We start from the raw sequence: 21,402 nt of genomic DNA, 5'->3' as shown, positions 1-21,402 counted from the left end.
ACCCTTCCATCGCTACCAGACTGAGCTGGCTCCGCTTTGCTGGCCAGGTAAAAGTAAAACTCTACCGTGGCCTTAGAGGCCTCAGGACCAGCCTACTTCACAAATGTTATTTCCACACTCCTCATTCCACGGGGTGTACCTGCACCCGGCTCTGTGCCTCTGTACACAAAGTCCCTCTTCAACCAGACCACTGCAAACCCCAGCATCACCTCTGGTGCAAAACCTTCCGCTAGCCTCCTCTCCTTTCCCATGACAAGCAGGCCTACCTCCACTGCGCTTAATCATTTTGTCCTACATTGTGAGAGTATGGAGATGAGAGGCTGGATCCTATTTATATTTGCAGCTCCACTTCTTTGTACATAGTAGGTGTTAGTAAATGTTTGCATTGATTGGGGATCTGGGTGCCACCCTCATTCTTCAACGCTTTCCCAGCCCCCAAACCTTCCTTCAGACGCAGAGGAATTCCTCCAGGCAGGTTCCTACCATACGTTTCCACTCTGAGATAACCTGTGAGACCTAGCCCTGGAAAGCAGGGTTGCCATTTTGTAGTAGTGATACTCTACATTTATTAAAAGCAAGGAACGACGGTGCTAAGTTTGCAAGAGGGTTATTTGTAGCCAGACCAAGTTTCGGCTTTACAGCCAGATTCAAATGAGCCCAACCAAATTAGTTAATCAGACAACCCCAACAGGATGTGTATGGCTGGAGTGGGGAGATTTGACAAGAGGAGATCCCTGTTAGCAAACCAAAAGCCAAAAGCTTCTCAGTATACCCCACTCTTCCCCTCACCCTCACTTTTTCTCACAAATCCTTACCTCAGGAACAGGGGGATTCAAAGCAGTCATAGTCGCTTAAAATTTCACTGAAAATTACTTCAGCAGCCATCTCAGCTCCCGCGCGGTCTGGGAGAACTAACTCGCGCTGGGAAGACAAGCTCTAAAAGACCGTGGGGTCACTGGAAGAAAAAGGTCTTCTACTAATCCTAATCTAATCAAGATTTTTATGTCTTATTGGTGCCTGGTTTAAACATAGCAAGGGAAATGGGATTTTTTTTTATAATGCCTCCAAATCCTATTTTTGTTGAGTACTTGATTTTGTAACAGGCACAATCCTAGACTCCTTATTATATTATCTCATTGAAATTCTCACAACTCTATGAAGCAAATATTTCCAAAACTATAACCTTTTTGAGCGGGTGAAGAAAGAGTGAAGTAACTTGCCCAAGTCATGGAACTAATTAAAAGTGAGTGGAGGAGGAAAAAAAAAGAGTTAGCAGGGAACTCAGAGCTAGCTTTCAAAGCTTAGATCAAAATTACTATAAGGTCTGCTTTGATACACAAAGATTACATTATATATGATGTTGAAATTGGAAAAAGACTAAATTCCAATAATAGACAAATGATTAGGCAGACTGTAATTATACCCAAAGATTATTATGCACCTATTAAGAGGGCTAAACATAGCATGTAATAACATGCAAAAATAATTCTTGTTAGGCCAAAGAAGTAGAATGTAAAATTGTATTTAAGGTATGATTAAAGTGTGATTATGATATCTTATTTTAAAAAAAAAATAACTTGGACTTGGGGAAAAAAGGGAGCAAGAACCAGTTCGATCTTTTCTTTGGTAATATGTACTAAAAACTTTCAAACTATTGAGATTCTTAACTCAGTGATTGTATTTCTTATACTCTGCTCTAAAGAAATAATCTAAAAACTGGATAAACATCTGAGAATAAAGATGTTCATCAAAGTGAAAAAATGTAAGCAATTTGAATGTCCAAGTGGGCACATTCAGGAAAATTATATACACACATAGATATAACTTTTTATAGTCATTTTGCCTTCAAAACATTTTTAATGACAAGGGAAAATTGTGCAATAAAACAGTAAGCAGAATTGTAGTATAGAAAATTGTACATACAGTATGATCCTAAAATAGAAGCACAGATAGAAGATGGGAAAGAAATATGCCAAAATGTTAACAGTGGTACTTTCTGAGTAGTAGGATTATACTTGATTTATGCTTTTCCATATTCTATGATTTTTCCACAATATATTATTTTTATTTAAAATTAACCCTCCAACTTCCAAACTTACTCTAGTAAGCATGATTACTTTTAAAGACACATTTAAAAAGATTTGAACAGTGACTTGTAAAGTAAGATAATTCCCTATTAGACTGTAAACTGCAAAAGGCAGGGATATCGTCTTAATTATATTTGTATACCCATTGCCCATCACTGTGTGCTCAATAAATGCTAACTGAATGATCTTCCATAATAATTTTAATATCTTGCCCATTGTTGATGCATAGAAAACATCAAAGAGATAAGTTTCTAAGAATGAATTTGTAAGAAATTAGTATGTAATGATGTGAAATTTACCCATCATGAGTATAATTTTCCTTCAGTAATAACCTCTCAATAGAGGCCATGGAGTTTCAGGAAAACTGAAAATCAGTGATGTTGTGCCCTAGAAGGAAAAATGTGTTAATAGAAGTGAATGGTTAATGGACTTAAGAAAAGGAGAATTAAATCAGTAAAAAATGGATGAGGGCATCTCCAGTTCTGTCCAAAAGGGAAAAGCTGTCTCACTAAACTACATAAATACTTGGCTCCTTGGTAGTTTCATCCTTATTTTTAGCTCTTGCTTTTTTTGCCTGCTATAATAATTCTCTATAACCTAGAACTACATTGTTTAATATGATACCCACTAGCACACATGCCTTGAGCACTTGGAACATGAGTAGTCTGACTTGAGATGTATTGAAAGTGTCAAATATACACAAAATTTCAAAGACAGTATGAAAAAGCAACTGTAAAATAAGTTAATAGCTGTAATATTAATTATAGGTTGAAATTATAATAATTTTTATATACTGGCCTAAGTAAAATATTATTAAATTAGTTTTACACCTGTTTCTTTTTGCCTTTTTAATGAGGCTACTAGAAAATGTAAAACTACATATATGGCTTGCATTATATTTCTTTTGGACAGTGCTGATATAGAAGCTTGAAGCCTTGATCATTTACTTACCTCTACTGGGGAGTGGACTCCAATAATTTTCTTTGTTGTTTTTTGGGGGTGCTGAGCCCCACGCGGGGCTTGAACTCACAACCCTGAGATGGAGACCTGAGCTGAGATCAAGAGCTGGATGCCCAATCAACTGAGCCCACCCAGGTGCCCCAACTCCCAATTATTTTCTAATGCAAAGTCTAGCTTTGCCTACCTTAACTCCCTAGGTCTGTCCTTGCAGGGAAGTGAGGTGTCCTTATTAAATGAGAAAGAACCTCCACTGGGCTGCTTATTTTCTATTCTGCTTGGTTAACTTCTTAAAAACTTTGTACCTGGAAAACTTGTTTTAGTATACTGTACAAGAAATATGTGTTCTTTATGAAAAGATCAGAAAATACTGACAGTAGAAAGAACAAAATAAAATCACCAGTAAAGTCCAACACCCAGAGGTAACACTAATGATATTTTGGCATATACCCTTCCTGAAGTTTTCAATACATAAATACATATAGAGGCGCACACACACACACACACACACACATTTATATATTTATAGCAAACTGGGATCATACTGTATATATTATTTTCTATTTTCTTTTTTACCAAGTCAGAAACATCTTTCTGTATCGATAAAAATATTTTTCCAATTTCATTTTCCATGACTTTACTCCAAAAAGTCACCTTAGAAATGAGGGCTTCCCTGACTATTCTATTTAACATTGAAATCTATACTAACATCTTCCCAATTCCATACTAATGAATTATTTTTCTTCATAGCATTTACCACCTCATAATGTGAAATGTCATGTTAATGAATATTGCGAGATGAACTTATTTATTTAGTTTTTGTTTGTTTCCCTTATTAGAATGTAACTAACGTGAAGGCAGAAATTTGTGTCTGTGCACTTCCTTCTCTATCTCAGTGCCTAGAACTGTGCTTAGCACACAGAAGAGGCTTGAATATTTGCTGTATGAATGAATGATTGAATCAGTAAAGAACTACATAGATTTCCATTATATTATGTTTTCTCATTAATTTTTAAAACATTCTTAGTTTATTTATGTCACACCTATATCCACATTTAAGGCAGCTTTTAAGGTTTTCAAAGGATCTGCTCTTAAGAAAAAACACAGAATGTCTATAATCCATCTATTTGCTAGAAACTGTAACTAAATGTTGCCCAACTTTTATCAAAAGTACCATCTGGAGAAATGACATTCATGAAGAAATGTCTGAAGGATAATCCATCTATCTATTTTAGATAGTCTGAAATTTAGCCCTATGTTAAAGCATCATAGGGTATCTTTGGGCTAAATTGTGATGAGCCTGATAAAACAAGCTTAGAACCTACTGAATCCCCATTTGGTGTTTCTATGAGAAATACTGGTGCAAAACTCAGCATCATATTTACTGTCAGGTGTTACAGAGGGTGATATCCTCTATGTTATCTCAGAAGAGCTACAGAAGTTTTTGCCCATCTTAAGGAATTGATAGGCTTTTCTAAATCCTAACAGAAATGTGAATCTTGTTGTGTTTTCCAATTTGCCTTAGCTGCCAAGAAAGCTCAAGGCCGAATTCATAGCTTAGCTTTAGCATTCGGAAATATTACCTATAGAATGCTTTTCCGTACATTAATTTTCCCTGTGCTGCCATCCTATTGTAATATTTCAATTTACCCTTTACCTCTACTTTAAAAATCCGTATTTTCCTATTGCTTTGTCTTTTGTGTATTATAGTAAGATGTTGCAAATGCTTTTTGGAAGGAACTAGTCAAATACAAATCAATCAATCATTAATTCAGTCACACTGCAGTGGAGATAAATGCTCTCATAGCCTGACAACATTAACTATTAAGAGCATCTAATTCTCTTTCCCCTAATGCCATGTTCACCAAGCCACTCTCAGATTTTAATATGGCTTGCCCTGTTGGATTTTCTATAGAGAGAGAATGGAAACTCTCCCCTGAGCAGTATATTTCTAAGTACAATTTGACACATAAATCCAAATGCAATTTAATTGCACTGGTTTATATAAAGACTAGAAATTCCTGCTTATAATTTGAAATTACAATCACTATTTCTGTCAGACATTATTTTGACGTGGTCCTAGACTAGAAGTACAGAGGGATGGGCTGAATAATTCCTGTAGATTCCATCCACTTTAGCTGTTTGCATTAAAATGGCTGAAACCAAGTATCTCAGGGGGCCAGGAAAGAAAGCAGGGACTCCATTTTTGCCAGAAGTTGGCAGCAGGGTACTGGGGAGAAATGCTCATTATCATTGGAGGCTGAACCACAACTGGGGACTTGATTACCATCACACAAAGATTTGGGGTAAGTTTTCTTTGTTTTGGTTCGTTTTTCATTTGTAGCCATCCCAAAGTACTATAGACACACACCCTCTTAAGATTTGGGTTGGCACAGATGGAGCTCTTGGCTTTGGGCATTTGGCAGGGGTTGGAAGACGGAGGAGCAACTCTGATTTTCTTTTCTTTTCTTTTTTGTCTCAACACTTTCCGAAATCCCTGTTACCCTAATTCTTGCCCTTACCAAGGTCATGAAGAGATGATTAGATCAAGAAATGTCCTGACACCAGGCTACAGAGCGTAGAAGTCACAAACCCTGCTCAGTCCTTCTCATTAAACTTCTGGGCTTTATTTATTTTTTTTAATATGACCATTACATATTACACAAAAATAAAAGTCAAATGAACTTGGTATTTATAAATTATTAAATAAAAATACAGGAATATATATTTATATTTATAGAGCTTTTTCTTTTCTTCTAAACTAACCAAATCTGTTCTCCCGCCATTTTATGATTTAAAAAAGTAAAATAGTATATACCCTAGAATAAGTGGGGAGTGGGATTAATAATTGCAGGACCTAGTTGCCCTACTTCTGCTCCTTCCTTGGCCTAAGCAAAGTCCCTATTTGTCCCTTTGGGCTCTGGAAAGCGAGAAACGCCCTCTCCACGTATTTAATCTCTGAAAAATGGCAATTAGATTTATTTCCCTTATTTTTTAAAAAAATGAAATAGATTTAAAAATTGGGAGCCATACTCAGCCTTCCTGGCCAAGAGCTAATCCCAAGGAACTATATGGCTCTAGAAGAGTCTCTAGTTTTCCCTGACAGAAGAGTCTCTGGGGTTTCCATTGCCCCTCAAGCTAAAAAGGACAGGACAGATCAAAACTGCCCACTATGGTCCCAAGCAAGCTATGCTTCTGGGAATCCAAGCCCTTTCCCCTTTCAGAAAACAACCTCTCCTTCCACCCAGGTGTGAAGGCCTCAGAGCAGAGCATTTCGGTTACCTGACCATGGTCCCTGCTGCTCTGGTTTGCTAAAGGCCCCCAAGAGAGCTAACAGGGATAGGCGTCCTGTGGTAGAAGGGGGGGGTGAAGAGTCTGCCCCAAACCTGGGGGAGCGCGGGCTCCAATTTGGAGCTGATGGTCTAGTCAGTGGTTTTTCCAACATTTGTTTTTTTCTTTTCAGCAGCAAACCCCTTAATGCAAATAAAATCTTACCCTGAACCCCGATATGTAAGACAGCTACAAGGGGAGCTATTCTGTTTAAGGATGTGTAGCCCAGTCTGCTTAGCACCCCCTCTTCACCTCCCCAAGGACTCCTGAGGCAAGCCCTAGGAAACTTCAGGGCTCTGCCAAGCAGTCTGAAAACCACTGGTCTAGTTTGTCCTGAGCGAGTCAGAGACCCCCACCCCCAACTTCTTGCCACAGACCAGCTCTGAGTTTCTGGTATCAGCATACTTACAACAGACCAAGTGGCACATGCAGTCTACCACCTCCCCTATAAATACCATTAAAAAGTGCAGCCCTCTCTCAAAAGCAAAAGTCTGGGCTAAACACCTGAGGCCAATTTTGGTCCCACATTCTTGTGAGTACAACTATGTTGCCACATTCTGGGACCAAATGAAAATCTCCAAGAAGAGTCAACCATGGTCTAGCTAAGCTGATCAGTGCTCAGGATCGAGGGCAGGGTTCTAGAGCACTGTGTCTGAAGTCAGCACTGGAGAGCAGCAACTTGAGCACCTCGGGAAGTGCAGCAGTGAGGTCTGGCTCAGGACGTGCATCTGTAGTGAAATCATTTCTCTCTCGAAAGAAAAAGCTATAATCTGAATCTGTTCTAGAGGACTGTGAGCTCTAAAGTTAATGTCCGCAGACTCTGAGGTACAGACAAGTAACACCCATGCAAAGAAAATACAAATGCTTCTAGGTCGTGGTAGGTACTCTAGAACCCATACACCTGGCCCTCGATAAAGCAGCACCAAAGCCCACCACATGGACTAGGCCAGTCACGGAGTACAGGTCACCCTCACACCCATGGGGTTCAGAGCTGGAATGTTGCTCTCAGCAGTCTCACTGAGACACAGTGCAGGACCCAGACTGTACTCTAGATCAACATTTACCTCCACACACTCCAAAGGAAAATCAGAGTCCCAATTTAGAGTTTAAGTTTGGGTACAGAAGGTCCCAGAGACAGGGAACACTTTAGGCACCAGTGTGCCCCAGTGGGAGAGGAGGGTGGCACGTAGGTCCAGCCCCTCCCCACCACCCGCCCGCTGCAGCCCCCGCAGCCCTGTTTTTGTTCAGAGTCCAGGAGGCAGCAGCAAGTATGATGCACAAGGAATGGGGATGGTGAAGCAACAAGGCCAGCTACAGAACTTCTCTTCTCTCCAAAGCCCTGCTAATGACTTTCTGCCCAAAGTGCCCAAAGCCCTCTTCTGGATACAGTGTTTCTCCCACAGCCTTGAGGCATCAGGACAAGGAGAGGGGGGAGGAGAGGGTTGGGAGGAGGGGCAGAGAACTGGCCCTTGTTCTTGCCAGTCCAACAGGGAAGTTTTCTCCTTGAATACGGCCACCAGCAGGTTAGACAAGCAGCCCAGCATGCACACGAGCATGCGTGCACATGCACACGCGTGTCCAAGCAGCCCACCATCACAGCCACCTCTCCCTATCACCCGAGAACCTCAAGCTTCCATTTCAAAGGGTTGTGCCTTCTATGTTTTCCCCAAATCTCACTCATCCAAAGGAGACACAACCCCTTATGCAAGTCAACCTCCCTCAGGGCTATAAATTAAGCTCTAGGTATAGTTTTGTGTGCCTACACCTATAGACATGACCTCTCCCACCTCCTCCCAACCCTGGAATGACTTCATCTCCTGGCCCCCAAATACTTTCCAAATACATTCCCTAATGTCTCCAGCTCATCCTTCCAACTGCCTGCCTGGCACACACAGCTCCTTCACACAGTACCCTGCCCCTTCCCATCCCCGTTCCATGCCCATCCATTCACCCCACTTCTTCCAAGGGCATTTCTCTTGTTCTGTTCCTGCTCTCCTGTCCCCCAGCCACACCTAGCCCCACCTGGCCCTGGATTTTCTCACTTGCTAGCAAAAAAGGCCCCTACAGTTACCAGGGCCCCCAGTGCCACGGCCCCTGTCAGCACTGTCCTCACTGAGGCCCAGTTCCCCTCCCGCAGACGCCGCGCCTCCTCCAGGGCCCCGTCCCCGTATAGAGCTGTGAACTCCGCCTGTGGGAGAGAAGGGAAGTAGGAGAGAAAGAAGGAGAAAGGGATATCAGGAGAGGAAAGAGTGGAGGAAAGAGGAGAGGAAGAGTTCCAGTTCCATCCACTGCAAGCACTACCCCATACCCAGCTCCTCTCCAGCCAAAGCTCTACTGGCTGCAAGCCCCCATCATCCCCCATGAGCGCCTGGCTCATTTGCCCTCTCTGCCTCAAGTGAATCCCAGCCTCTCCCTGGCCAAAATTTTTGCTCAGAACTGGCATCCTTTGCCAAGGCTTTCCTGACCACCACCCATCGCTGACACCCCCCGCCCATGTCACCTACTCGGGTGTAAAAAGTTCCCGACAGCTGGATGCCATTTCCCTGCAGGCACTGTGTATTCTGTCCTCTGCTTTGGACCATGAGCCCATCCAGTGATAACTGCATGGCAGCCCTGGAGTGCAGAGTCCAGCGCGACACCCAGAGTGAGGGCATCTGATTCCACCCAAATAGGGAGACTCAGCCCCCAGCCTCCAGCCAGAGCCCCCATCTTCCCTCTGGAGACGAGCTTTGCAGAGGGGTGTGCAGAGCAGCAATTGAGAAGCTCCTTACCCAGCCCCCACTGCTGTGGATCCAGTCGGCCAGCCGTGTCTCCAGGTAGGCCACCATCCACTCTTGCACTTGTCCCACAAGTGGCTCCATCTCTTTGTTGACACTCTCAGCACACAGTGCAGCTCCAAAGACAAAGAAGGCCACAAGGCGGCCCCAGTTGGGGCCCCCTTGGAAGAGTTCATCAGAGACCTGGGTGAAGCGTTGCTGGGCTGAGCCTGGGGTCACATGCAGCTGGGCTGCCAAATCAGAGAAGGTGCGCCGGAAGCGGGTCTCAAACTCATCTCCAGCTGCCCGCATGGCTTGGTGCAGTGGGTCAGCTGCTGGGCCCTCCCCAGGGCCAGCTCCACAAACATAACCCTTCTGCCTCAGCTTATAGCCTACAAAGTCTGCCACTAGAGCCCGTGTGTCTGGGGCTGAGGCTGGGGTCGCCATCCGGGCGGCTGTAAGAGTCAAGGATGAAAGACTGGCATGAATATATGGTCAGAGAGCCAGAAGGGGTACTTCAGGCTTGGCCAGCCCAGTGAGACAGGGAGAGAGGTGGGAGGAAATGCTCAGAGACCACTGGGCAGGGAGGGGCAAGAACACGGGAATTAAGTCAAGGTGAGAGGCCCAGGGCATGAGGGGCTGGCCATTAAATTCGTAATATGCCACACTAAATGCATAACAAGTAAATTTTATTTTTAAAGTACTTTAGATTCTTTCCATAATAGAATACTAGCTCTTTAACACCCCCTACACCCCCCCTTTCCACAGTACAGACCTTTTTGGCTAAAGGAAGGGGCTTAGTACCTCCCCAGAGGGAAGATGTAAAGATGCTGGCAGAGGCACAAGATGGGGGGAGGAGACAGGGGCTGAAGGGAAAGGTGGGAGAAGCAAAGGGCTGCCCAGAACAGAGAAGGAAGGGGACACTCACCCAGCCTGGATGGCAGCTCTTAGGACCCAGCGCTGGTGGCAAGGAGCCCCCAGCTGGGGCCTTTCATCCTCCTGGCCAGCGTGGAGCCCTGGGAAGGGGAGGGGGAGAGCAGAGCTAGGCGGGGAAGGCCAGGGATCAGGGTCTGGACTGAGAAGGCTGGGGTTGCAGCTCCCCGGACCGGCCCCTGCCCCCAACTACCAGCTGTGTGGCCGAATCCATGTTTAATGACTGTCCTCCCGGGAAACCCAGGGCCAAGGGCTTCCTGCCGACACCATCTCTACTCCCGGCTCCCCCCCAGTGCAGTCCAAGAGCCCAACTCTTCCTTCACCCCCACCCTCAGCAAGTCTCCAACCCCGCCTGCCTGCCAGGTTAGGGATCTCACGGGTCAGGCCGCTGCCAGGATCCGGGCCGTTTCCTGGTGCAGGAGCTGGGAGGGAGGGAGAGAGGGAGGAAGGGAAGGAAGGAAGGAGGGAGGAGAAAGGGGGGGGCGGGAGGGAGGGCCTGGCGCCGGGTGATGATGGGGCCCAGAGATGCGTCCAGAGAGAGGGGCGGGGCTGGGAAGCAAGCTTGGGAAGGGCCACAACTCCGGAAGAGAGGGCCGCTGGAAGCCAAGAAGAGCGGGCCGGAGAGAACACAGAGGGCCAGGCTGGGCTCCTGAGCCTGAAGCCTGCCCAGAGAAGCCGGCTAGGCCTCAGGAAACCTCGGAGCAAATTCACCATTTCCAGAAGGTCTCTGATGTTCCCATGCACTTGTTGAATTTTTCCAGCCCTGGAGTGGATGCCTGCATTAGAGGAGCAGTTCCCATTGCAGTGGGAACTGCCTGCCAGGTGCCTCGCCCCGTGGGACTGGCAGACACGACACAGACACTGAACATTTTACTCCCTCTTTTTCTCCAGGACCTTTAACCCAATAGTCTCTTTGTGGGCTGGGGCTTTAGCCGGGCATCAAGACTTGGATCGCAAGTAATTTCTGCAGGTAACTTTTCTTTACCTTCTTTCATTTTTTTGGTAATTACATTGGTTTCCTTTTTAATTCTTTTCACTCAACACATGAACTTATTCTCCTTATGACAAGTTCAAACAATATAGAGATCTAAGGGGAAAAAAATACAAGTCCTCAATCTCCCTCCTCTCACTCCTTGCCCAATTCCACCTCCCTTTCTGGAGGTTGCCAATGTCAAGGTCGATGTTTACCCTTTCAGATTTTTTATATACGTGTGTGTATGTGTGTGTGTATGTGTACAGACACATACATATATGTATGCCTATTATTTATGCACGGCAGTATATTTACACAGGGCGGTTCACAGGATGTGAAGCAATGCGACCACAGGTGATCCTCAGGAGGGCTCTCTCAGGCATTCTGACTGGGCCTCACTGGCTCTTGCCCTGACACTTCCTTTGGCTCTATTCGGAGGGACCTCCAGCCAAAGGATAGAAAGAGGCAACCCAATTTTCCTTTCCTTTTTTTTTTTTAAGATTTTATTTCTTTCTTTAACAAAGAGAGACACAGCGAGAGAGGGAACACAAGCAAGGGGAATGGGAGAGGGAGAAGCAGGCTTCCCGCGGAGCAGGGAGCCTGACGCGGGGCTCGATCCCAGGACTCTGGGATCATGACCCCAGCTGAAGGCAGACGCTCAATGACTGAGCCACCCAGGCGCCCCCCAATTTTCCTTTCCTGCTGGTTCCCTTTGCTTCCACATCCAGTCCAAGCCTTGATATTCCTAACTGCCCCTACAGTCTCTGGAGAAGAAAGGTCGTTTCTGTAACAGTAATAGTAACAACTAATACATTTTAAGGACTTATTGGGCACTAGGTGCTTTCTTTACATGCATGATATTTATCCTCACACCAATCCCTATGCTGCCTTATTCTCATTCTATAGAGGAAGAGAGTGAGGCTTGGAGAGGTTACTTACCCGAAGCCATACTTAGAAACTGGTACTCAATTTTGTCTGACTGTAAAGTTTGTCTTAACTTTAAGTGCATTGTTATAAGTTCATCTCTCTGCTTCAGGTAATCTATGTTATCATACCACTGACAAGTCCAAACTCAGTTATCCCCTCCATATCCCCCCTATTTAGCCAGGAATCATTTTTATTTTTTATTTTTATTTTTTAAAGATTTTATTTATTTATCTGTCAGCAGATTCCACATATTTATGACTGTATCCTTTCAACCATCCTCCTTACTTCTTTGCTCTTGGGATGATCATTACAGCTGCCACCAGCAAGGCTGCCTTCTTCTTCAGAGAATAACCTAGTCCAATCCTTCATTTGCAATCCTGATTTCTTCTAAGACACTTACTTGAAATAACAACACTTTTAGGTCTCAGAATCCAAATATATTTCTGTCTGCCCTCCCATTTATTTATAAACCCTGGGAGAGCAGGAACAGAATTTTATTCACTGTTATGTCCTTCAGGCCTAATAGACCCTCAGTAATGTTGATTGAACAAATCATTCAACTCCCCTGGCCAGTTATTGAGCAGGCCCACTCCACTGTTTGAAGGTAACTATAGTGGCTATTTAAGAAACAAAGACTGAACTATAAAGAGAGAAAAGAAAAAGAGAAGAAACAAACATTGATTTGGAATAAAGGTTCAATGTCAGTCTGAGCAGCCAGAATAGAGCTGCTAGACCAACACAAATTATACCTGGTCCAAAGCTGTGTACCTCAAGGATCTTCTCAGACCAACACCATGGAGCCAAGGAATGGCAGTTCAAACTATAGACAAAGCACACTTGTTTTTATCAGAAAACCTCAGGCCATATAGGCCCACTTTGAACCTTATCTATTACTTCAATTATATATATATAAATATTTATTTCAATTGAAATATATATATATTAAAGATTTTATTTATTTGAGAGAGAGAGAGCACGAGCTGGGGAGGACAGAGGGAGAAGAAGACTCCTTGCTGAGCAGGGAGTCTGATGTGGGGCTGGATCCCAGGACCCTGGGACCATGACCTGAGCCAAAGGCAGATGCTTAACCAACTGAGCCACCCAGATGCCCCTCAATGATATATTTTACAAGAGCAAGGAAGATAGTTTTAAAATGCTTGACTGTAACACAAATTAGTAACATTATTTTACATCCTAAGATAGGAAAAGAGTATGTCCAGGGATTATATATACATGTATAAAATCAGAAAACTCAGTATCACTTTAAAAATGATTCCTAGGGGCGCTGGGTGGCTCAGTTGTTAAGCGTCTGCCTTTGGCTCCGGTCATGATCTCAGGGTCCTGGGATCGAGCCCTGCATCGGGTTCCCGGGTTCCCTGCTCGGCGGGAAGCCTGCTTCTCCCTCTCCCACTTCCCCTGCTTGTGTTCCCTCTCTCGCTGTGTCTCTCTCTGTCAGATAAATAAATAAAATCTTTAAAAAATAAAAATAAAAAATAAAAATGATTCCTGGCTAAATAGCATTGCTAAGGTTAATTCGGAGTTAAAATGCAAACAAGAATGACTTGTATAATAAGATAGTATGTGTCTCACTGTTTATTTCCAACTTAGTCCAACTTGTGATTTTACAGTTAAACTATTGTGCTGTTTTAAATTTAGAGATTCCAGGGGTACCTGGGTGGCTCAGTCGTTAAGCGTCTGCCTTCGGCTCAGGTCATGATCCCAGGGTTCTGGGATCGAGCCCCACATCGGGCTCCCTGCTCAGCGGGAAGCCTGCTTCTCCCTCTCCCACTCCCCCTGCTTGTGTTCCTTCTCTCGCTTTGTCTCTCTCTGTCAAATAAATAAATAAAATCTTAAAAAAAAAAAAAAGATTCCTCATTACAATACTCTGAAGATGTTAACTATTACTACTAAACGTTTTAATCTTACATAACCAAGTGGGTAAGAGTGGGCTCTAGCGCTGGACTGCTGATGTTCTAATCCCAGCTCCTCAATCATTGCCTCTGTGACCCTGGGCAAGACTCCTAGCCCCTCTCTCAAATTTCTCATCTGTAAAATAGGCATACTAGTACTTCCTACTCTTTTGATGGCTATTTATAGGAGTTAATATTTGTAATATTCTTACAAGTGTACCTAGTACATTGTAAGTGTTATACAAAATCAGTAGGGGATTTAGGAAGAAAAAAAAAACTACACAAAATACTTCACTTTTTTTTCCCCTAATGTAGAACAAAATGAAGGAGAAAAAAGCCAGCTCTGTGCCCCTGTTGGAAGCTCCCAGTGGAACTAGAACTCCACAGTCCCAGCTCCAAGAGAGTCATGTGTTCATTCATTCAATAATTTGAGAGCCTACTATGTGCTGAAACTGTGAATCAGACACAGCCTCTGCCCTCAAAGGACTTGCAGTGGAGTTAGAGATCAGAACTCTAATCTACTTTTTCACAGATGAGAAGACTGAGGTCCAGAGAAGTTATGCCATGCTTAAGGCCACACTGCAAAATACTACCAGAAGTGAGACCAGAGCTGTCTTCCCACAACTCAGTTCAGATTTGGCTAAGATCAAGTGCAGAACTCTTTCCCAATGGACCACCCACCCTTTTGAGGGCCACATCTCAGCTTCTATTTGAGACACTACCTAGTTTTCATGACCTTTCCTTCTGTGCACCCTCTGCAACCCCCCTCCAAAACCTGGAGCCTAGGGTTTGGAAAAGAAAATGGTGAGCCCTGAAGAGAAACTCACACGCTGGGCATTTTGAACCATCCTCTGAAAGAAAAGGAAATGTGACTTTATCCTCCCTTAAGCATTAACTCTTCCTATGACCGAGAGGTTGAAGCCGTTAAAAACAAAACAAAAAGCCTGAGTGGTCTCACTCAGGACCGGAAGGTGGATCCCCGCCCCCTGGTACTCTGCTAAGACAGATGGGGAACCACCTGTCAGAGGACTGTGGGCGGGGGCCCGGCCGAGAGGGCCCCGGGACCGGAGGGTGAGCGCCGCTGAGCGCACGCTCAGAGCAGACAGCTTGCAGGAGGCAGGAGATGATGGTCTAAAACCCTGAGAGCTGACGGTCAGAGCGGGGGGGGGGGGGGGGAAGGTAGTCACGGAGGGGAGACAGCTACAGGAGGTGGAGAATCCTGGAGGTGACAGCAAGGAGAGTACGCAACCGCGAGGGGCGGCTTCTGCGCCGACGCCGGGCGGTCGGGCGAGAGGAAAGCAGGGCAACGCTGCGCCGCTGCGGGCGGGCCCCGCCCGGGCGGGGGGTGCCATGTCTCGAGAGCGGCCCCCCCGCACCGACATTCCCCGCAACCTGAGCTTCATAGCCGCACTAACAGAGCGTGCCTACTACCGCAGCCAGCGGCCCAGCCTCGAGGAAGAGCCGGAGGTGGAGCCAGGCGAGGGTGGGACGCGCCTTGGGGCCCGATCCCGCGCTCACGCTCCGAGTCGGGGTCGCCGGGCCCTTTCTGCGCCCGCCGGAGGCGGCGGGGTCCGGGCGCCCCGCAGCCCCGACACCCGCAAGAGAGTGCGTTTCGCCGACGCGCTTGGGCTGGAGCTGGCCGCGGTGCGCCGCTTCCGCCCGGGAGAGCTGCCCCGGGTGCCCCGCCACGTGCAAGTCCAGCTGCAGAGAGACGCCCTCCGCCACTTCGCGCCGTGCCAGCCTCGCGCCCGCGGCCTCCAGGTAGGCAGGCGGCAGCGGCACGCCCCTTTCCCGGGACCTCCCCGACCCGGCCGCCGTGGGCGTGTGGGAGAGGATTTATCAAGCAACACCTATCTCCATCCCCAACCCTAGACTTATCCTTGCTCATTCCTTTTGGGGCCACTCTCTCAGCTGGGCTCCACTCCGACTGCCCCCCGCCGGGGTTGGCCTCGGCTTGGTCCAGTGCCTCTCCCTGACCCCGCCCCCGTCTCTCCTCTCCTCCCCCTTCCCCCAGGAGGCGCGCGCCGCCCTGGAGCCGGCCAACGAGCCTGGCTTCGCCACCCGCTTGCAGGCGCAGCGCATCTGCCTGGAACGCGCCGAGGCGGGCCCGCTGGGCGTGGCCGGGAGCGCGCGCGTGCTGGACCTGGCCTACGAGAAGCGCGTGAGCGTGCGCTGGAGCGCCGACGGCTGGCGGAGCCAACGCGAGGCACCCGCCTCCTACGCCGGCCCGGCCCCGCCCCCGCCGCGCGCAGACCGCTTCGCCTTCCGCCTTCCGGCGCCACCCATTGGGGGCGCCTTGCTTTTCGCCTTGCGCTACCGCGTGACCGGCCACGAGTTCTGGGACAACAACGGCGGCCGTGACTATGCTCTACGCGGGCCCGAGCACCCCGGGAGTGGCGGGGCCCCGGAGCCCCAAGGCTGGATCCACTTTATCTGAGACGCCTGGGCCGACGGCGGGAAAACCAAAGGCACCCAGGGGCTGGGGGAGCCCGAAGATTTGGCGGGGAGGAATGAGAGAAACCGAGATTGGCTGGGAGCTGTCCAAGAGAGTCAAGTGGGGGAGGGCGAGGAGAATGGGAAAAATCAAAGGGGTGTGGGGAGTGGGCGGAATGAACGAAGGTCGGGGAGATCCGGGTGGAAAAACAGTAGTTGGATGTGAGTGATAGGAACCCAAGGCATAGAAGAAAGGAAACCAGAAAGGGCGCTGGAAGGATTAGAAAAAAGCAAAAGACGGGTTTGATGGTGATGTCCTATACCGTGAGCTAGTACTGGGAGAAAGTTAGTGGGTTCGTCAGACCTAGGCATTTGAAGGTTAGGGTACCTCTTTGAGATAGAGAAGGTATTTTGTTGAAGTAGGAGCCCACCCTACTGAGTAATTTGTATTGCCAGCTCATTCCCTCTTCTTACCCGCCGTTGCCTCCTCAGGTCCCCCAGTCCTGCCCATCCTAGCTTTATACTCAGCCATAATTGCCTTGCTTAAGTCCCAGGAACTTGGCTGTTCCTCCCCAGCCCCTGGCATTATGACAGGATTCTCTTGTCATTCCCGACGATCCCTGGCTTCATTTTCCCCTGACTGGCTGGGGAGTGATGGCAGACTGCCATCAGAGCTCCTCCCTCCTCCTCCAGGCAGCCCTGGGGATTAAAATAAAGACAAAAGCAACTCCAGGCCTGTCCTTGTAGCCAAATAATGTGCCTGAGGAGTTGGTACACTCAGGGGCTTCCAGAAAAATGCCAGCCTTACCTTTCTGGGGTGCCTTTTAATGACCTCTAAGCACTTTACGCACTGTGTTTGTCAGGAACAGTGAATCACAAAAATCACTATCATGATTCTGCCTCAGAAGGAAAGAGTCACTGACTAGCTGTATTACTTTGGGTAAAGTTACTTCACCTCTCTGGGCCCCAGTCTTCTCCTTGGGAAATTAGATTTTGACTAGGTGATCTGTCACAGGCTCTTACTTTAACATTTTATGATCCATGAGTGGCAGAGTGTAGATTAGAAGCCACATTCTCCAACATACAGTTGGGAGTGCTACAGTTCAGAACATACAGCACTCCCAGCATTTGGTTGGGGCTGAGGATGGGTCCTCCAGTTTTTGATACAGATATTCCAGAGCCCAGGAAGCATCCCATAACCAGCTTGCAGCCTGATGGTATTCCAGGGCCTTTTTCAAACTGCAGCTCATCCTCTGCCCAGTGCTTTTTGCCTTTGCCTGCACAGACTTCCAGACTTTGAGACAATTTTGGGCAGGTGCATCTCTGTTGGGGAAAATGATGTTTGGGAGCCCCAGAGATGAAACAATGTTGAGGCTCTTTTGAGGATAAAGGATTATGGATATAAGAAATGGAAAACATTTCAAATCAAGAATCAAAGCCACTTAGTAATTAAATGGCACCAGAAGATGGCAGTCTGTTCCATACCCTGAGCAAGTGAAATGGGAAAGCTGGACTCTTCTACCCATTCACAATCATGCCTTAGGTCTCCCTAGTTAACCTCTGCTAGTAGTTTTTCCTTTCCTCTTACCCTATTCCTAAGCTCTTTGCTTTTTTCTTTCCTTGTCCCTCTCTCTCATCACTTTGATTTTTCTTTTAGCATATAGGGTATTTACCTTCATTTTCTCTTTTCCATTTGCCTCCATCTTCATCCTTGTTGATTTCTGCTATTCCTTCTCCCTCCAGAAGGGGTGGAGAACCTACTTCCTTTTCTCCAAGACCATGGTTGATCCACCTTCCTCCCTCAGGCTCCTTCTTGACAGTCTTCTAGAAGGGAGAAGAGGGAAAAGAAGCAGTTCCTGATGCAGATGAACAGCTGCTCCCAGGTAACCAGCTCCCCACACTCTTTTCTACCTGTTACTAGTTTCTCAAAAATGTCTGAATCCTCCTCTTCCTTATTACTGAGTCAGAGAGTGCATGCACATGTGCCCATACATGCATTCAGAACAGAGTATGGAGTGTGTTACCAGGCCCCTCCTATCCAAAGCCTTAGTCCTTTAAAGGAAGATGGCCGAAAAGAGAGGAACCCCGAGTCACTCCTCAAAGAAATGCCGGTTTAAACATCATCCTTATGTGATGAAGAAAACAAAGAATTTCATGTATCTTGTGGATCACCTTCAGGTCAAAGTTCCAGCAGAGTGAAGAAAGAACCTCCTGGAAGCCACCAAGCAATGCGCTTTTTAGTCATCAATGAAGAGCCCAAGGGAGGATGATGGAGAGGGAGCCTGGGTCGAGGCTCAGTATATACTAATCTCTTGCCTAATGTGTATGCACTATTGTCATGTTGTATTAACAATCATAATAGCTCACATTTACTTATCCACTCAAATTTGGTGTCTTGCATGCATTACAATCCTCAGAACAACCCAATCAGTTGAGAAATACTATCCCTGTTTTAGAGATGAGGAAACAGCTCAGAAAAGCATAGTAATTTGTTCAAGATCACATCACTGGTAAATGGCATTGCTAGGATTGTGAACTCAGGCTCTCCAGAGCTTCTGTATATAACCATGTTACTATATTTTTTCATTTAAAAACAAAACTGAAAACTTTACCATATATAATCTCTTATTAGGAGGAGACCACAGTTTCTAACTGCTCCGCCTTCCCATCCTCGCAGATTACTGAACTGGCTTAGAGAAGGCAAAGTGCTGTGGGTCCCACACTCCCATGCAGGAGCTTGCTGCTCTCTCCTGTACCAGTGTCCCAGCTCTGCAGAAGTAGCAAGGGACCACACTGCCTGCCTGCTAGAGAACTTGGGAACCCATTTGAACTCCAGCTTTTCCTTACATTGGGATTCTCTCCTGGCCTAAATAACATTCTACACCTGTTGGTGTGACACCCCTTTCCACTCCCCTGACTGGTCTTGAACTGACCAGTCCTTAAAGTCTCCACTAAAAGGTATCCCTGACTAGGACAACTGTTGAATGATCTGTGCTTGGGCCCTCTCTGCAAGCCCTGGTATTACTGAGTGGATATGTAAACTGGTTGGAGACAGGGAACCAAGGATAATCCGTTTTTCCCTGAGCTTTCTCTGTAAGAAGTACTATGGCTCACTCACCCCCCACCTCCCATTCTCAGCTTTATAGAACCAACACCTGAATCTTCTAGTTCTTCCCATAAAGAGCTGCCCCAGGGCCTGGGGGTAAGCTGATCTAATCTGATATGGGGAACACTAGAAGTTTGGTGGAATTTTTAGAGAGGTGTTAGGTGTTAGGCATTGGGATGGGTCCTTTCCCCCTGAAGGCTGATGACTATATGAACAGGAGCAATTTAGTGTATAACAGGTCAGCTGTGGACTAGGCAGCACTAGAAGAGAAAACATTGCCTTGATCAGGGGCTTGGGTCCTTGAAGTCACACAGCTGGAACACTTTTGCCCGGTTTTCCTACACTTACCTGTCTGACAGCCTTCCTCTCGTATCTTTGTTTCTCTTTATGCATGTAGCTCATTTCTCTTCACAATAAGCCCTAACTCCTAAACTTTCCAATCGAACTCCCACATTCCCTTGCTTTTAACACCTGCCTTTCTCTGGAGCTCCTCTGGATCCTTGCAATCTGCAAGATCATAGAATCAGAGACCTGGAAAAGCTTGTCTTTAGACATCACTGGGTCCATTCTCCAGTACAAATGAGGACACAGGTCCAGAGATGGGGAGACTTCAGCAGGGTCAGAGAATTTGTTAGTACAGCTCGAGATGGGGCTTAACCCCAGCCCTCCTGACCATATCCCACTCCCAGGCTACAAAACGGGCCTCTACAGTCAGACCCGCAATTTTTCATGGCAAGCAATAATATCATAAATGTTTCATTTTCTGTTGCTAGTTTCTATTCCCTTCCTTATCCAGGCATAGAAAGAAACAAAAGGCACTTGTAGTTTTCTCTGTGTTCCCAGCCTTGGTACTTCTTTGGGTGATATTGCTAAGGAACAGTGAAGTTGCTAAAAAGACTGAATAATCCACCTATTGACTAGTTAACCTGGAGAGGAATTAAAAGTTTGCTATGTGAATCCCCCCAAACCACTGTTCTCATCAGGCCCTCCCAGAGCGTCCTCACCCTCTTCACAGTGCAGCCCTGTTCACTGGGCCCCAAACCCACTAGAATTGTGCCTCACTTCAGCTTCCTCATGCAGCTGCCCTCCCTTCTGGATAAAAGACCTCATATTTGAAATAAAGTCGAAATATGAAAGTATATAATAAAATACTGAGAAATATTATTTATTTGGGGTGAAGGGTGGCAAGAGACCCAGAAGTGAGATTCTTCTCTCCCACCCCCCGTATCTTGGTTATCTCATAAAAGTTCTGTCTGCTGGTGTCCTATTGCTATGCAAAAGTTGGGTGGGCAAAAGATATGGAGGAGTTGGGCAGCCCTGGTATAAGACACCCCAATAGAATCCCACCACCATATTGGGTAGTGGTAGGAAAGTTATCAGGGCCCAGTTTTAGTCCCCTGGCACCCAGCACCAATTCCTGGTGCAGTTAAAGGGTACGGCTTGGGTAAAAGCGCCGAGTTTCCCCCCGGTTGAGGGGGCTCTTTTTCCTTAAGGGGGCCATCTAAGTTACATTCTGCTCCTCAAACACTGAAGGAAAGAACAAAGCCCTTTTCTCTATCAAGGGCAACCCTAAAGCAAAGCTTAGGAAATACGATGAAGAGGAAAAGCAAAGACTTCTGTCTAATCCAGAATGGAGCAAAAGGTATTAAAGTGAGGCATCCTTGAGAAAGATCAAGTTCTAACATAATATTGACTCCCACATCACCTGAACAATGAGAGAATCCAGTTACCCACAAAATAATGAGAACGTTTCTAATAGGGAAGCCCTAGCCTGAGAATAATCAGATGCCTCCTCATTACATCATAATGACCAAGTTGTGATGTCATGGCAGAGCACCCACACTTATGTTGTCAAACTAGATATGCTGAAGGGTAGAGCCAGCATGAGGAGCAGACACCCAAAGAGAGGTAAGTGGGGGCTTCCCAGGGTTTTCTCTGTGGCTTATTGCCTAAGATTCCTCTGTGGCCCTAATGTCTTCCCAGGCTTTTC

General features: G+C 46.4%; 2 protein-coding genes across 7 annotated transcripts; one reads left to right on the top strand and one right to left on the bottom strand.

The window, feature by feature from the left end:
- Positions 1 to 5,649: 5,649 nt before the first annotated feature.
- Positions 5,650 to 10,544, bottom strand: BCL2L2 (BCL2 like 2). 2 transcript variants are annotated; one of them, XM_045900557.3, is made up of 4 exons: positions 10,441 to 10,544; positions 10,059 to 10,146; positions 9,146 to 9,585; positions 5,650 to 8,562 (listed from the first exon to the last, which is right to left on the bottom strand). In XM_045900557.3, the coding sequence occupies exons 3-4, from the start codon at positions 9,575 to 9,577 to the stop codon at positions 8,413 to 8,415; spliced, it is 582 nt and encodes a 193-aa protein (XP_045756513.1). In that variant the 5' UTR covers positions 9,578 to 9,585; positions 10,059 to 10,146; positions 10,441 to 10,544; the 3' UTR covers positions 5,650 to 8,412. The 2 variants fall into 2 exon arrangements, with proteins under 2 accessions (XP_045756513.1, XP_064426923.1); XM_064570853.1 differs by having other exon boundaries at positions 10,420 to 10,533.
- A 103-nt stretch (positions 10,545 to 10,647) lies between these two features.
- On the top strand, positions 10,648 to 20,551 carry PPP1R3E (protein phosphatase 1 regulatory subunit 3E). 5 transcript variants are annotated; one of them, XR_010405120.1, is made up of 5 exons: positions 10,648 to 10,786; positions 10,955 to 11,033; positions 14,189 to 15,634; positions 15,888 to 16,427; positions 18,050 to 20,551. XR_010405120.1 is itself a non-coding variant. In XM_045900552.2 (4 exons), the coding sequence occupies exons 2-3, from the start codon at positions 15,224 to 15,226 to the stop codon at positions 16,308 to 16,310; spliced, it is 834 nt and encodes a 277-aa protein (XP_045756508.1). In that variant the 5' UTR covers positions 10,648 to 11,033; positions 14,189 to 15,223; the 3' UTR covers positions 16,311 to 16,341; positions 18,050 to 20,551. The 5 variants fall into 5 exon arrangements, 1 of the variants encoding a protein (XP_045756508.1); XR_010405119.1 differs by having other exon boundaries at positions 10,648 to 11,033; positions 14,406 to 15,634; XR_010405121.1 differs by having other exon boundaries at positions 10,648 to 11,033; positions 15,945 to 16,427.
- The last annotated feature ends 851 nt before the right edge of the window (positions 20,552 to 21,402 follow it).

This window comes from Mirounga angustirostris, unplaced genomic scaffold (assembly GCF_029215605.1).
Source record: "Mirounga angustirostris isolate CCGP_5_RB_7025 unplaced genomic scaffold, mMirAng1.0.hap1 SCAF_9, whole genome shotgun sequence".
NCBI classification, from domain to species: domain Eukaryota; kingdom Metazoa; phylum Chordata; class Mammalia; order Carnivora; family Phocidae; genus Mirounga; species Mirounga angustirostris.
The sequence above is the reverse complement of the archived record's forward strand: the minus strand, read 5'-3'. Positions and strand labels throughout refer to the sequence as shown.

What these genes read in the sequence shown, in the direction of transcription:
- BCL2L2 (XM_045900557.3), bottom strand. Translation starts at nt 9,577, where the DNA reads ATGGCGACCCCAGCCTCAGCCCCAGACACACGGGCTCTAGTGGCAGAC. An exon ending in TCCACAGCAGTGGGGGCTGG is followed by an intron (nt 8,563 to 9,145) that starts GTAAGGAGCTTC and finishes TCTCTCCCACAG; the next exon opens with GCGGAGTTCACAGCTCTATA.
- PPP1R3E (XM_045900552.2), top strand. Translation starts at nt 15,224, where the DNA reads ATGTCTCGAGAGCGGCCCCCCCGCACCGACATTCCCCGCAACCTGAGC. An exon ending in CTCGCGCCCGCGGCCTCCAG is followed by an intron (nt 15,635 to 15,887) that starts GTAGGCAGGCGG and finishes CCCTTCCCCCAG; the next exon opens with GAGGCGCGCGCCGCCCTGGA.